General features: G+C 44.6%; 1 protein-coding gene across 5 annotated transcripts in view; it reads right to left on the bottom strand.

The window, feature by feature from the left end:
- Positions 1–14,573, bottom strand: part of LOC119168738 (Kv channel-interacting protein 4) — an 850,622-nt gene that overhangs the window by 4,978 nt on the left and 831,071 nt on the right. For all 5 annotated transcript variants that reach the window (XM_075865793.1, XM_075865791.1, XM_075865792.1 and 2 more), the window contains one exon: positions 7,820–7,961. In XM_075865793.1, coding sequence (XP_075721908.1) covers positions 7,911–7,961 — 51 coding nt within the window. In that variant the 3' untranslated portion in view covers positions 7,820–7,910. The remainder of the gene's footprint in view (positions 1–7,819; positions 7,962–14,573) is intronic.

Raw genomic sequence — 14,573 nt, forward strand, 5'->3', positions numbered from 1 at the left:
TACGCGGAAGGATTCGCTAGCCTCCGTTTTCTCCGAAGCGAACATCGCCTTTCCAGCCAAAGTCGTTTGCGTGTGTGTTTATCTCGTGAGCGAACAACGGGGATCGGGGCGCTTATAATTGCCGCGTTATCACGGGAACGATCAGCGCGTGCTTCTGCCCCTAATGCAGGCGGAAGCTTCTACGAGCCGCGCTCTCAACAAACACAGAAAAAACAGTGCCACTTGTTTACCTGTTGCGGCCACGATCTGTTACACCAGTGTTTTGTAGAGTTACGTGAGATCGAATATGAAATACTTCACTGGCAGCCTCACTTGGTAAAACATGGCGATTTGGCGCTAACACATTCATTGCTGCACCTATTCAGTGAGTTTGATTTCGTGCAATCATCCCTGCCACAGTCACAAACTGCACTTGACAACATGCGCACGAGTATACATGGCCACCGCGAAAGGCCCTTGAGACACTTTTAAATATCCAGCGGCTCTGCACGTTTGTTAGATTCTGTAGAGTTTGTGAAAAGTTAGTCGCGTTCATTTGTACCTGTGAAACGTTTGTTGCGTCATTTGTGTATGAGGAACGCAGGGCACATTTTGATCTGCTTGCCAATATTGCGTGGCCTTCCAGTTTGTTGCTATTCTCATTGCTTCGCCTTTACGGCAAATCTGTGACTTTTTTTGAACACTGACAATTTTCCTGTGGCGAATTTCGTATATATAAAGTGACTATGCCAGGGCGCTCAGTAAAAACGCCATGGCATTCTGATCATGAGTGATTTCAGCCAGTTATAAATGATATCGATTGCGTTTATCTGCTAGGCTTCACCTCCAAATATTATCGCTTACCTTATTAGCAATAGGTGGGCTGCCATAGTGATGCGATTGAATTCCGCTTATTTGACATCTGCTTTCAATTCACAAGGCAAAAAAATACAGAGTATATTAGTCGCGTTTAGCGTCTTTTACCAGCTTTCCCGATTTAGTAGGGAATTCGCTTAACTTCTCTCACCCACATGGGTCACGAGTATCTACGAAGAAATGGTAGAGTGCATATCTTTCTTTCATCACTTTGATAGGATGAACAAGACTCCTTGGTTTACGAGCGTTTTACTTGCTCTGAGCAGAAGGAAGAGAGTGAATATAACGCGGCCGTCATATTTAGCGCAACTGACGTCACGAAGAACGCCTGACACATCAACCCATGCTTTCAAGCCTATATTTGCCCTCATTGTTGCTTCTAGTAACAGTTTTTTAGATTGATATCTGAATGAAAAAAGCTCCCAGAGTTCCTCAATCAAGCGCTTGATTTCTGTCACTGTCTGGAAGAATATTTGTCAGTTATTCTATTATAGCAGTCTTTCGGTGTCTGGTGTACCGGCTTCTGTATAGGCTTTTTGCACTACTTGTAAACTTACCTGTGATCGCGTTATTGTTGTGCCGCTTATACATTCACTTTGTTAGTTTGTGTACACAACCTTTTATGAACGTGTATTTTTATATACGCTTGTTTGTGTTGATGTTCTCACATATGTCTACCCCCCCCCCCTCGGCTTTGGGCCGGTGACGTCAGCCTGCGTTATGAGGAAATAAATAAATAAATAAATAAAATATACTAAGCACAAGGCATCGTTAACGTGGTCATAGAAATTTTCAGGTGATGAAAAACTAAGAGAGTACGTCATTTGAGTTTAGCAAGTTACCGTGTATTCATCTCTTGAAAGCAAGTACCTATTGGTAAATAGATGTATGTAAATAGATGTAGAGAAAAAGCAAGTACACTGGTAAATAGATGTATGGGCAAATGACTAATTGTAATCATAACCATGCCAAGGTTTAGCATCTTAGCAGTGTTTGTTATCAACATAATAAATGCATTGTGGTGGTTGCGACGTAAGCAGTGGCAGCTATACCATAAGGAAAAATTTATGAAAAGAGCAGTTAAAAGTTAGTTTGTATTGCGATAGCAATTATATGGACACTCTCGGCTGGATTTTGCCACCGGGGTTGGCGTCGGCGTCGATTTCATGTATCGTATATGTATACGTATCTATGTGTGTGAAAATGCAAGAAAGAGAAAAATCCAGAAAAAAAAAAAACACTCCGGCGCGCGAAATCGAACGTGGGACGTAGGCGTCAGGAAAGTGAGGTGTTTACCACAGAGCCACCCCGGAGAATTTTTTTTTATTAAGAGCCACCCCGGAGAACGTTCTCATTCGTTTAAGCGGCAAGCTATTTATATGCCACTTACCGCTGTTGTGTTTTCGGCACAACGAAAAGGATGGCGCAATGAGCGCACGTCACCACATCGGGCAGCGGCACCCGCTCTAATCTCTTACGCGTAGTCTGCCAGGCTTAGAGAAGGAGAGGTACGTCCCCGCGCTCCCTTATCTCGCGGTGGCGAGTAGGAGAGTATCGTACGCCTTGGCTGGCCTCGGACTTTGCGTGAAACAATTCTGCTGTAGTCAGCGGGTGCGCAAAGGTCACTGCAATCATTGCAGTCTCCATTCGCGAAAGGTGTGCGCTTTTCAGACTCAGCGAAGTAACAAATGAGACGCTCATTCGCGTGCATTCGTTCCTGTGAGTACGTTTCGTGCGTAAATTGTGGGTGAGAAACACGGCGCACGTTTCGATCTGCTTTCTATTCTGCGCGTGGCCTTTAAAAATGTTGCTATCTCGTCCATTGCTTCGCCTTTGCGGCAAAGCTGCAACTTTTTTTCTTGAATGTTTTGAGCGTGTCATTGTTCAACCGTCTTTCAAGCGCTGTAGTATAACAGTTCTAATTTGCTAACTTAAGTCATCGTCTAGGAAGTCGAAAAAACTATTGATGCTGTCATGTGGTGGTTTGCAGACAAGAGTGATGAGATTTTTCCATTCTTCAAATACACCCTCTCAGAAACATGACAGCCTTATGACCAATCATGAATGTACTCATAGCTGACACTATCTTTAACAATTATGCGTACACCCCATTACCTTCTTTCTCTGCTCATGTGAATTGCATTTTATCCATCTATATTCACAAAACTGGCATCATTGTTTCACTCGGGGTAATGACCGAAAACTTGAAGCCGAATTCCTCAAGTAAACTGAACAGCTCGTTCTCTTTACAGTCTGAAAGTGTATATACCACTATGATACCAACGAGAACACATGTTCAATTTTTTATTTTTTTGAAAGCGGCGAAGGTCGTAAACCCACCGGAGTTCCTCCTTTAATGTAAACGGGGAGATGACCGTCACTGTAGCACAGTGGTAAGCCAGAAACGTTATCCCAAGGTCACAGGTTCAGATCCTGCCGGTGGCTAGTTATCTTTTTCATTCACTTTATTTATTTTTACGTTATAACTCTAATAATCTATTTCATACATCTGTTAGCTTCATTGTCTGATAGTTTTCAATAATAAAATCTTGTTGGTATAGGTAGCCCACTAGAGAGGTTAGTCTCTCTGAAAGAGACTGCCGGAATTTTTGTAGTCTCCAATTCGTCACCTAATAGAATTGAGGATTTTCTAGGATGCACATGTTCTCTCGTTGAAAAGTACTTGCGTGCCCGTTAGGGACCATTTAGAAAACGAATGGTTTAGAAAAGATAATAAGCACGTGAATAGTAATAGAACTTTTATGTGCTCTACGTATACACAGTGTATCCCAAAGAAGTTGCTACTAGCACTATCTTTCCATCTGGCTGATGGCAGGATACTAGCTGTTCGGCAAGCTTTGTAGCGACTGTCATGAATGGCCACTGTTCATAATACGTAAGTCCACTTCCTTAAAATGTATATTCGAACAAGCAATGACGGCACCTCTAGTCCTTACGGAGATGCGTACATAATTGAACGTGCTTGTATGTTATGAGTGTTTGTATACCATAGAGTGAATGGGGCATAGCCGCCGTGCTAGGTCAGAGCATCGGAAGCGTCTTTCGAATGTCGCAGGTTTGGCCTCTGCTCACGGCAGGTTATCTTTTCATACAGATTTTTTCACATATACAATGAAATTATTTTTATTATTATTTCCTATTTATTTCCTATGCTTCCCTCAGCATTTTGTCTGTCAGTTTTCATTAGTATGTTTCTAACTAAGAAAAGGAGCCCTTAGGCTTACGCTTCTTTCCTTTATGCCAAGAGAGGCAGTTTAACATTTTCACGTCATTGCGTAAGCAAACAGCGCTTTAACAGACCATTTTCACTAAATGGCAAGTCGCCATTGGTGCAAACAGCACAGCACGAAATCTAAATTTAGAATTTTGAAGAGGTTCTACTACAGAAATCACAAAGCAAGAGCTGTTGTGAGCAATGGTTATAACCACCCTAATAACTTCATTCGTAAGTAAACTATAGTGTACTCTGACACAGGACAATACTTTTGAAATATAGCACGCAGTTTAATCAAAATAAATGAAACTAATCATGTTTTAAAAAGACCTTTTTGTTCATAGGCGTTCTCTACAGCAGTATCGGGGCCTCGAGATATTGTAGGGGCACCCTCTCAAGTGTGAAGTAGGAGCGTGGTTTCGACTCTCAACCGCGCTGTGGCAGCCGCTGCTCCTCTACGCAGATCGTGCACTTCGGGCGGGAACAATATCAAGCGAACAGCCTGACGAGGTTCAGCTAACAAGTGCAACGGATGTTTGGCTTGCAGTTATGAACTTATTATAGTTGCGGGTCAATCTACAAGGTCCGAAAGTCTCCCGGATGGCCAAATGAGCCTGCCCATGCCACCGGCCGCATTGCTGGTAAGGAAGTGTAAATATGTGTGAGCATTCTCGCAAACCATACCTGCAGTTCCCACCACCCAATAGAATATAGTTCGAGCCTTTCGTCAATATTTAAATAAGTGTGCTTCTCCTCGGCGTTTCATAGACTGCGCGGTGGTGTACGACGCAGGCCACATTGTTGGATGCGTAGTGAAGGCTGTCACCGGTTCACCGTCACGGCTCCGGTCCTGCATACAAATGGGCTTGCGAACTCGCCACACAATGTCTCTGTGGGGATTAAGTTCGTTACGAGTAATTCCCGAACAGTTTCTCTGAGCGCAGTGTGTTACAAATGAATATATTTTTGCTCTGCGGCAATCTAGTGCTGCACACTGTTAATGTACTGCTCTGAGCCTTAGTGCACTCCGACAGCCCGTGAGGAGGACGTTAGCTTTCGCAACTATTCTAAAGAAAACTGCGCGCTTGCCCTTCAACATTAGATAGTTTTTTCTGCAGTGTAACGCTAGTGACAGTCAGCATAAGAAATGTGTCACAATCGCTTTGTTCCGTCACTCTGGTTTTAGCAAACAATGCACCAGATAATTACTTCAGCGCAGTAGTCTATATTGTTTCTTCGGCCAGTCAATAGACCGTGTATAGATCCTAATAGAAATTGAAAGTAGCCAAAAGTTACCTAATTTGGTCTCATCGGGCTCGGAAACAGTCTTCGGCGTCGGCAGGATTTTGTATTGAGGGCGCAAGCACGTGTTGTATTTGAGCAAGGGGCAGGTTCTGCCGTGGCCAGAGAAGGGGGAATGTGATGCCGTGTTGCACCTCCTAACTGATAAAAATGACTGCAGTTTGCTCATGTAATGCTGGTTCAGTGAGAGTGAGATCGATATGAAAAAGTAGTTCATTGTAATGCCGCACAGGCCCGCCGCTTTATAAAAATATAACAAGTATTTTTCGCTAAGTATATATAACACAATCAGGGCCACAGAGAAGAGCATGTGAACGGCAAGCTGGGTAGAGATTCTTTTTATGCACGAGGCATAACGAAAAGCTTAAGGAGCTCTGCTTGAAGTGTCTACACTGCCTCATTAAAAACCTTAAGAGATTGTGCACTAAGCAGCGACCACAAGTTTTGATAATGAATTTGATTAGCAGCGTGCTAGGCGTGCGCTTGTCTTAATCAGTAAGCTACGTATAAACGTATGTGCACGAACTAAATAAAGTCCGCCTCAGATATCCTACGCCGCTCAGCTGAGCTCACTAGACGCGCTTACCCGATGTGATTCGCAGGCCGCGTAGTCGGCTCTCTCTCTAGTGGCCTTCGGGGTTGGTTTTGGATAAGCACCGCACCTAGTGTTAGTCACTTATGCTTGTAGTCCGCGTGCAATGTATGGCTTAAGTACTGGCGAGGCACTGAAACAGGGTAGAAGCTTACAGAAGAGTGGCGCGTACGGCAGGTACAGCAGAGAAGCCACGTGATAAGCTGCTTGCTGCACATGATCGACGAAAGTGTGGTGCGCTTTCCCATTCTGAGCCTGACTGTCCACTTCTTCCTCACCTTGTGGTTAGTAGGGTAGTAGTGAAAGTTAACGCCCTTTTCATGGGCTGACGATTGTACAGAGGCACAGAGCAGTACTTCACCATTGCGCCTTGCTCGCCGTGGAGAAGAGCGGTCACAGTTCTCAGAAACACAGCGCTATTCTTTTAAATTGAACTTTAAAATTGGAGACCGAAATTGTTCGAATAGCGTCTGTAGCAACCACGAACAAGATAACCATCTTCTTTGTCGAGTATTAGCACCGCGTTGGGTTTTATAAAGCGCTGGGCCTCGAAAGCGTGAAAGTGTCCACACTGACGTCACGCAGGTGCAACTCTAAGCGCACCTGCATCGCATCAGCAGTACACGAGGCCAATAACAACAAATGTGCTAATATATTTAATGACCTGAAATTCATTTTGCAAGTGTAATACCAGGTAGAAATTTCGTGGTAGTGTGTATTTGTATCTCTGATTCTTCTAGCCTGGATACCTTGTATCGCCCCACAAATTCATTGTATCTTTGCCTAGCACTGGCCATACGTGCCTTGAGGAAAGGGTGCCACGACCAGATGCTATGCCATGACTGGATGCTATGCAATGAGCGGACAGTTATATTCCTTCAGCCCCCTTACTCTCCTATGCGAATTTAAGTCCAGATCACTTGGACGCAGGTGGGAAAAAAAGATATATATATATATATATATATATATATATATATATATATATATATATATATATATATATATATATATATATATATATATATATATATATATATATATATATATATATATATATAAGGGAAAGAAGTGTATACCTAAGGGCTCGTTTTTCCGTGTTTTTAACACAATAATAAAGAGATATAACAGACAGTAATGCCAAGGAATGTACAGGGGAAGTTATTAACATTAATGGAATGTAAATAAGAAGAAAGAAAAGTGGATGAAAAAATTACCAACTGTAAGCAGGAATCGAACCTACGACCTTCGAATTACGCGTTCGATGCTCGAATTACGCATCGCGTTCGACCTTCGAATTACGCATCGAACGCGTAATTCGAAGGTCGTAGGTTCGATTCCTGCTTACAGTTGGTAATTTTTTCATCCACTTTTCTTTCTTCTTATTTACATTCCATTAATGTTAATAACTTCCCCTGTACATTCCTTGGCATTACTGTCTGTTATATCTCATATATATATATATATATATATATATATATATATATATATATATATATATATATATAGATAGATATATAGATAGATAGATAGATAGATAGATAAATAGATAGATAGATAGGTTGGTAGGTTGGTAGGTAGGTAGGTAGGTAGGTTATACAAAAGAATCTTTCTGCAGTTCACCAAGAAACGTTTCGCATATAACAATAATAGTAGAACTGGTACTATCAATACACACTGCATTGAATGAGCAGGCATGCATATTCACTCAGAAAAAGTGGTCTAGGAGCTGCTGATAGAGAAGCAATAGGACCATGTGATATCTGAGACAGTCAAAAACGAGAAGTTCGGTTAAAATAGCTCTAAGGAAGAAGCTAAATATTTTATGAATACCACACCTGCTGATAGATAACACAACTGCTGACGCCCAGCTTTCATTGTGATGTCCAGCTGTGAACACTTCGTAGTTAACGCCGAAGGCAGCACCTTTTAGTCCAGAACCGTGTCCAGGACATTCAGAGATTTAACAATGTCTTCGTCCTGAAAAATACATTGTACAACACAGAACATTACATGTTTTTAGAGAAGCTTCAGAATGAAGCATTTACAACGCCTAATATGTCGGCAATATTGTTGTGCAAGCTTTGCGCAAAACAATTGTAATAATATAATGGTGAAACAAATTTTATTCAACGCATTTCATATATTTAGGAATTTTACATTCCCACGACTCTAAAAGACACGCACAACTTAATTCTCACGCTGAAGCGGCGAGGAGGTCAAAGGAAAAAGAAAACAAAGAGCGCAGGTCCATGTAGACCCTAGATGTCGTTGGGGCAACGTTTGTGATTTTTCATCTATTTATTCATAAATAATGATACTCTCTCGTGACAAGCGCACAGATATTTTCAAATCTATTGATATTCAGTTGAAGCCTGAATGTTAATAAAAATATTTTTAATTCACACTTATTTTATTACAATTGAAAATACTCCTGCGACGGGGCGTGTCTATCTATGAATTGATAGACGACTGAAAGAAATGTGACGCAAAAATTATTTTTCTCTTCACATACAAAGGCGAATAGGGAACATCTCGGAAACGTAAGCATTTTTGCCAGTGCTTCTCGAAATCATGTACTTGCGAGCATTATAATAAGTGAACGAGAAATGCGAACTTCTCTGAGAATAACTGGCCACTCTCCAAGGACGACCCACGGAGGATGCTTACGCAGTGTCAAGTGATATCGGTGAGTGAGGAAAAATAACAGCGCACTAGTAAGAATGATGACACCGACCCACAAGCGCTCGTGTGTTCGCGTTTGTCACTTTTGCCTGTTGCCCTCTCACTTTCTTGCTCTACAATGAACACAAAAAGAAGTTTTGATGACGTGATACTGACTCGTGCGAAACCAAGGGAATCGAGCAAGCTGGTTATGCCCACTGCGTTTACCCTTGCGGAAAGAAGACTACCATAAAATAATGGAGCTATCAAAAAATGAAAAAGGATCTGTCGTTTACTATGGCTGATAAGCTGCAGTTGTGAGGCAAGACATGGTGACTACTCAAAGAAGGTCATTTAGGAATGATTATGATGTGTTTCGGGCGTGCGCTGAAAAAGGTAGATCGTATGTGTCCTATTTTTCATCTTTTTTTACTTCATTTTCCTTCTCATATTGTTTACTCTCATTATCCCATTCCTGTGCCGACCAGTTGAAGTGTGTGTCGTATTAAGGAGAGACAATTACGGGGGCACGTTTCTTTCCCTTATTAGAACCACTTAGAGAGCGATTGTGTTCGCTCGTGGATCCAACTTATTGTCAATAAAGCAACAGATTCACTTTTCATTGTCGAGAGAGCCATTGTGTTCACTCGTGGATCCAACCTATTGTCAATAAAGCAACAAATGCACTTTTAATTGTCATATTCTACCTTTCAATTCTTGAGGTACATGTAACGAACGATCATGCAAATCGTTATCACTTTCCAGTGCTGCGGAAGTACTCTCTGCGTACCGTCAGTGCACAGCTTCGTGCGGTTAAATTCAATGCTCTAGAACCACCATATGAATATGAGAGATTACGTAGTGGAGGGCTCTGAAAATTTCGACCACGTGGGGTTATTTAACGTGCACCTATGTCATAACCATACGGGTTCAAGCATTTCAGCCTCCATCTAAAATGCAGCCACCACAACCGGGATGCGAACCCGTGACCATCGGGTCAGCAGCTGAGAGAGAGAAATAGACTTTCTTGGGCAATCCTGCGTGGAGAGTCTGAGAGCGCCGCGCAGGGTTCGCACCCTCCTGTCTATCTAGACCTCAACGACGGCAGGCCCAGCACGAGCTACTACGAGCTTGCTCCGTTCGCTTTTGCCGAGCCAGGGCCGCTTCAAGCCGCTGGATGGCTCCTTTATTCAGGTCACTAGCAAATTATTTATGTAAGCTTCGACAAAAACTGATTACGTTGCTTAGGCGTTACGCGGCAAACCTCACATCCGCGCAGCTTGCTCTTACCACTGAAACACGTTCCTATCATTGTAAAGCACTTTGCATTCTGAAGAGTGCTTGCCGTGTGTATAACTAAGACTCTACGATAAGGGTGTTTTGACAAACCAAAACGCCCACGAAATACGTGTTTTTGTCAAATTGCCCTTATCTTAAGATGTCAGTTATAGAGACGGCAGCCACTCTTCAGGGTACAAACGTTGCAAGGATAAACATTGGCAAAACACAACCCCAAAAATACTTTTCTCACTTGGGTCCGTAGAAAGTGAAGATATTTAATAAATGCGGTATTTGACCTAATCTTTCTTGGGCACCTTGAATAAACGACCGAACACGTGGAGCAATAAAATTTTTTGCAAAAATATGGCCCACTGTACGGATTACTTCGCATGGTCTGTGTGAAACTATTATGAGGAAGGCGAGCTCGAACTGGCACAGACTGATGATGATATATACAGATGGGGAAATTATACAAATGTTGATGACACATCCAATTGATAAAGAAGTGTCAGTGACTGCGCTCACACTAATTCCCCGTCACGCTGGAAGCGGCCTCCTGGCCGCGCGAGAGACAATATTAGGAATTGCGTCGGATGTACAGTTTCAGCCGAGAAACGTGCACAATTTCTGTCCCACGGCAACGGTGGTCGGAGGGAGCGTTAAGTGGTGAGATGCGGTAATTGACGGGGAACGTTTGTTCAATCACCGTATAAGGCCCTATAAAACGACTGAGAATTTTTTCACATAAGCCGGGCACACGCACGGGAGTCCACAGAAGAACTTCGTCTCCTGGGGAAAACGTGACAGCACGGTGTGTTTAGTCGTAGCGAGACTTGCGAGCTTCCTGAGAGATGCCGGTGTTGATTCGGGACAGATGACGGCATTGCTCAAGGCTAGACAAAAATTGTGTGGATAAAGGGCTTGCTGAGGTAGCAGGAGCCGGAAGGAAGGAGACGTCCAGAGTTACACTTGGAGAGCGGCCATGGACCAGAAAATAGGGAGGAAAGCCGGTGGTGCGTTGCGTAGCTGTATTGTAGGCGAACGTTACGAATGGCAAAATGGCGTTCCAGTTCGTGTGGTCAGGGTTAACGTACATGGCAATCATGTCCGAGAGGGTACGATGAAAGCGTTCCGTCAAGCCATTTGTTTGACGATGATAAGTAGAAGTTGTCTTGTGGATGGTGTTGGCGGTGCGTAGAACCTCGGCAACAATAGAGGAAAGAAAGGCCTTACCGCGGTCACTGAGCAGAACACGTGGAACTCTATGGCGTAAAAATATGTTACGCAGAAAAAAAATAAGCTTCTTCAGTGGCTGTACCAGTGGGCAGTGAGGCGGTTTCTGCGTAACGAGTGAGGTGGTCAACAGCCGTTACAATCCAACGATTTCCATTGGAGGTCACGGGAAGGGGGCCGTACAAGTCTATCCCGACGACTTCAAATGGCAAAGTGGGACAAGGAAGAGGTTGGAGAAAGCCAGAAGGAGTAGTAGTGGGTTGTTTCCGCCGTTGACATAAGGCACACGAAAAAACATATTTGGCAATCGCAGGTGAAAGGCCAGGCCAGGTGAACCGACTGCGTATTTTGTCGTACGTTTTGTGTTAGCCGAGATGCCCAGCAGCAGGATCATCGTGGAATGTCTCAAGAGCCTGACGTTGTAGGCAACGTGGTATAACGGGGACCCATTTGTTTCCTTCAACGTGGTAAATATAGCGATGTAAAACACCATCGTGCGTTCGGAGGAGTGGATGTACCTTCTAAGCGTGCTATTAGAGAGCGGCGGTAAGGGTCAACGCGTTGATGCGACACAAGGGTAGAAGGGCGGCCGGATCTTAGCCAACTAAGACCTGCGGTGGGTAATGCTGTGGTGGAAATTGGTGACGGTGGGCTATTACGGTTGGGTAGAGGACTGCGAGAGAGAGCATCAGCATCTTGGTGCTTCTTACCAGACCTGAAGACGACATCAAAGTTGTGCTCTTGTAAACGAAGCACCCAGCGGCCAAGACGACCCGATAAGTTCTTTAGCGACGAAAGCCAGCACAATGCGTTGTGGTCGGTGACGACTGTGAAGTGGCGACCGTGGAGGTATGGACGAGATTTTTGTACCGCCCATACAACAGCAAGGCACTCTTGTTCGGTTATTGTATAATTTTTTTCGGCAGCAGTCAAAGCAAGACTGGCGTAAGCGATGACAGGTTCCCGTGCGGAGTTGTCACGCTGCAGTAGAACGGCACGGAGACCATGACCTTTGGCGTCAGTGTGAAGAATTGTGGGTGCACCTGGATCAAAATGACATAGTACCAGGTTGCATGTCAGGGCTTGCTTCAACGCCAGGAACGCCTTTTCAGAGTCATCGGACCAGACGAAGGTCGTGTTTCTTGCGAGCAGTTGATGGAGCGTAGAGGCAAGCCTTGCGAAATTGCGTATGAAGCGCCGAAAGTAGGATGCCAAGCCGAGAAAACTACGCAGGTCTTTTTGACGCAACGGACGGGGAAACTCGAGGATGGTGACAAGCTTTTCAGGATCCGGTCGAATACCGTCTTTGCTGACTAAGTGCCCTAGAACCTTGATCGTCTTGCTTGCGAAGGTGCATTTTTTTGTATTCAGCTGTAAACCAGCTTTTGCAAGGCAACCTAGGACTTCTTCTAAACGTTGTAGATGTGGCGAAAAGATAGACGAAAACACTATGATGTCGTTTAGGTAGCATAAACAGGTTTTCCACTTCAGGCCACGCAGTACGCTGTCGATCATACGTTCGAAGGTAGCAGGCGCGTTACAAAGTTCGAAAGGCATTACGTTAAATTCATAAAGCTCATCTGGAGTGATAAAAGCCGTCTTCGCTTTGTCAGATTCGGACACTGGTATTTGCCAGTAGCCCGATCGCAGGTCAAGGCTAGAAAAATACTCTGCGCCATGCAACAAATTTAGTGCGTCATCAATCCGTGGGAGAGGGTAAACATCTTTGCGCGTTATTTTGTTCAGTGCCCGGTAAACAACGCAAAAACGTACCGTTCCGTCTTTCTTTTGCATCAACACAAGTGGCGAAGACCACGGACTCGAGGAAGGACGTATGATATTTTGTCGAAGCATGTCTGATACGTTTTCCTCGATTATCTTCCTTTCTGCGAGAGACACGTGGTATGGGCGCCGGTGAATTATTCGGGAGCCGTCAGTATGAATTCGGTGACCCGCAGAAGCTGTCATACCAAGGACAGCGGAATGAACGTCAAACAAAGAGCGATGTCTGTTCAGTAAATTCAGCAATTCTTGGCTCTGGGCTGCTGTCAAATCAGGGCTTATCGTCACCGATAGAGGAGTGGGAGAGTTGAGGGGTGGCGTGCTTTGCTCTGGTAGGTCTTCTTGACTTGGAAGAGCGACAATTGCAACGGGATGCGGGTGATTAGCGCATGTGACTGTGATCCAAAGGGCAACAATAAGGGTTCGGGGGTCTGATTTAACGCGGCAATAAAAGCAGACCCTTCAGAAAAACGAACAAGGCCTGGAATGATCGGAATGCCTCGATGTACCGTGTGGCCGGCCATAAGGTAGTAGAATCACGTCACTATCCACAATGTTGCTGCAGTCAACGCTAATTACTTCTTCTCGGGATGGCCAAAGAACATAATCTGAAGTGGTGACGAAACGAATGCGCTGTTCGGGTTCCGATACAGAAGAGTCGGTGGGATTGAGGTGGATGAAGCGCTGACGACAAGACATAGAAGCGCGTGCAGACGACAAAAAATCCCACCCCAAAATGAGTTCGTGGGTGCACTCACGGAGAACTGCAACAGCAATATGATAACGAATACCGTCTATGAAAACACGAACTCTACATTGGGCGAGTGGACGACAAATGGCGTTCGTCGCAGCACGGAGAGACGGGCCCGAGAGTAAGGTGTTGTTACTTTGCGGAGACGGGAGCAAAGGTCAAAGCAAATAGTGGAACTAGCAGCGCCAGTATCCACTAGACCTTCAACGCGTATACCTTCGACTAACACTGTTAACTAGTTCAATGGTCTGTCTGGAGGAATTGCTGGCTGTCCAGTGGATGCAGTTTCCCCTCCTAAAACTGCATTGGGGAGTTTTCCGAGTGGACATTCAGAAGATTGGAGGCGGGTCGCAGAGGTGACACAGAACGGCAATTGGGAGACTGTGAGCAGCAGTGAGTCTCATGGGAGTTTACAGGCAGGCCAATACTGTAAGGTGGAGAGGGCGAACGCTGAAAAGAAAACCGGTAAGGCGTGCGCTGGTAGTTCGTGAGTGGACTGAAGCGTCTGCGACTTCTGCGTACGTTGGTACCTGACGAGGTCTGGATTCGGCGGAACAAGATGAATGTGACGCAGATGCCATCTCTTGCCTAATGATGTCCCGCAAGTTGGTTGGAGCTGAGGTTAAAGTAGACGGTGAGGCACAGGAAGATCAGCGCCCATGAAGCTCCTCACGAACGATGTCGCGGACCAGGGCACGGATGTTGAGGGCCGCAGGAAGACGAATGTCCGAGGCATCATGGCAAAGACGAAGAGACTGAAGTTCTTCTAGTCTCTGGAAAATGGTGACGACATCTTGAGTCCAGGTAGGGTTTTGCGACGCAAGGGCGTTGAATGCGATAGTATTCATGCCTTTGACAATATTGCTACGGTATGAGCCGGG

Source organism: Rhipicephalus microplus, chromosome 6, assembly GCF_043290135.1.
Source record: "Rhipicephalus microplus isolate Deutch F79 chromosome 6, USDA_Rmic, whole genome shotgun sequence".
Taxonomy (NCBI): domain Eukaryota; kingdom Metazoa; phylum Arthropoda; class Arachnida; order Ixodida; family Ixodidae; genus Rhipicephalus; species Rhipicephalus microplus.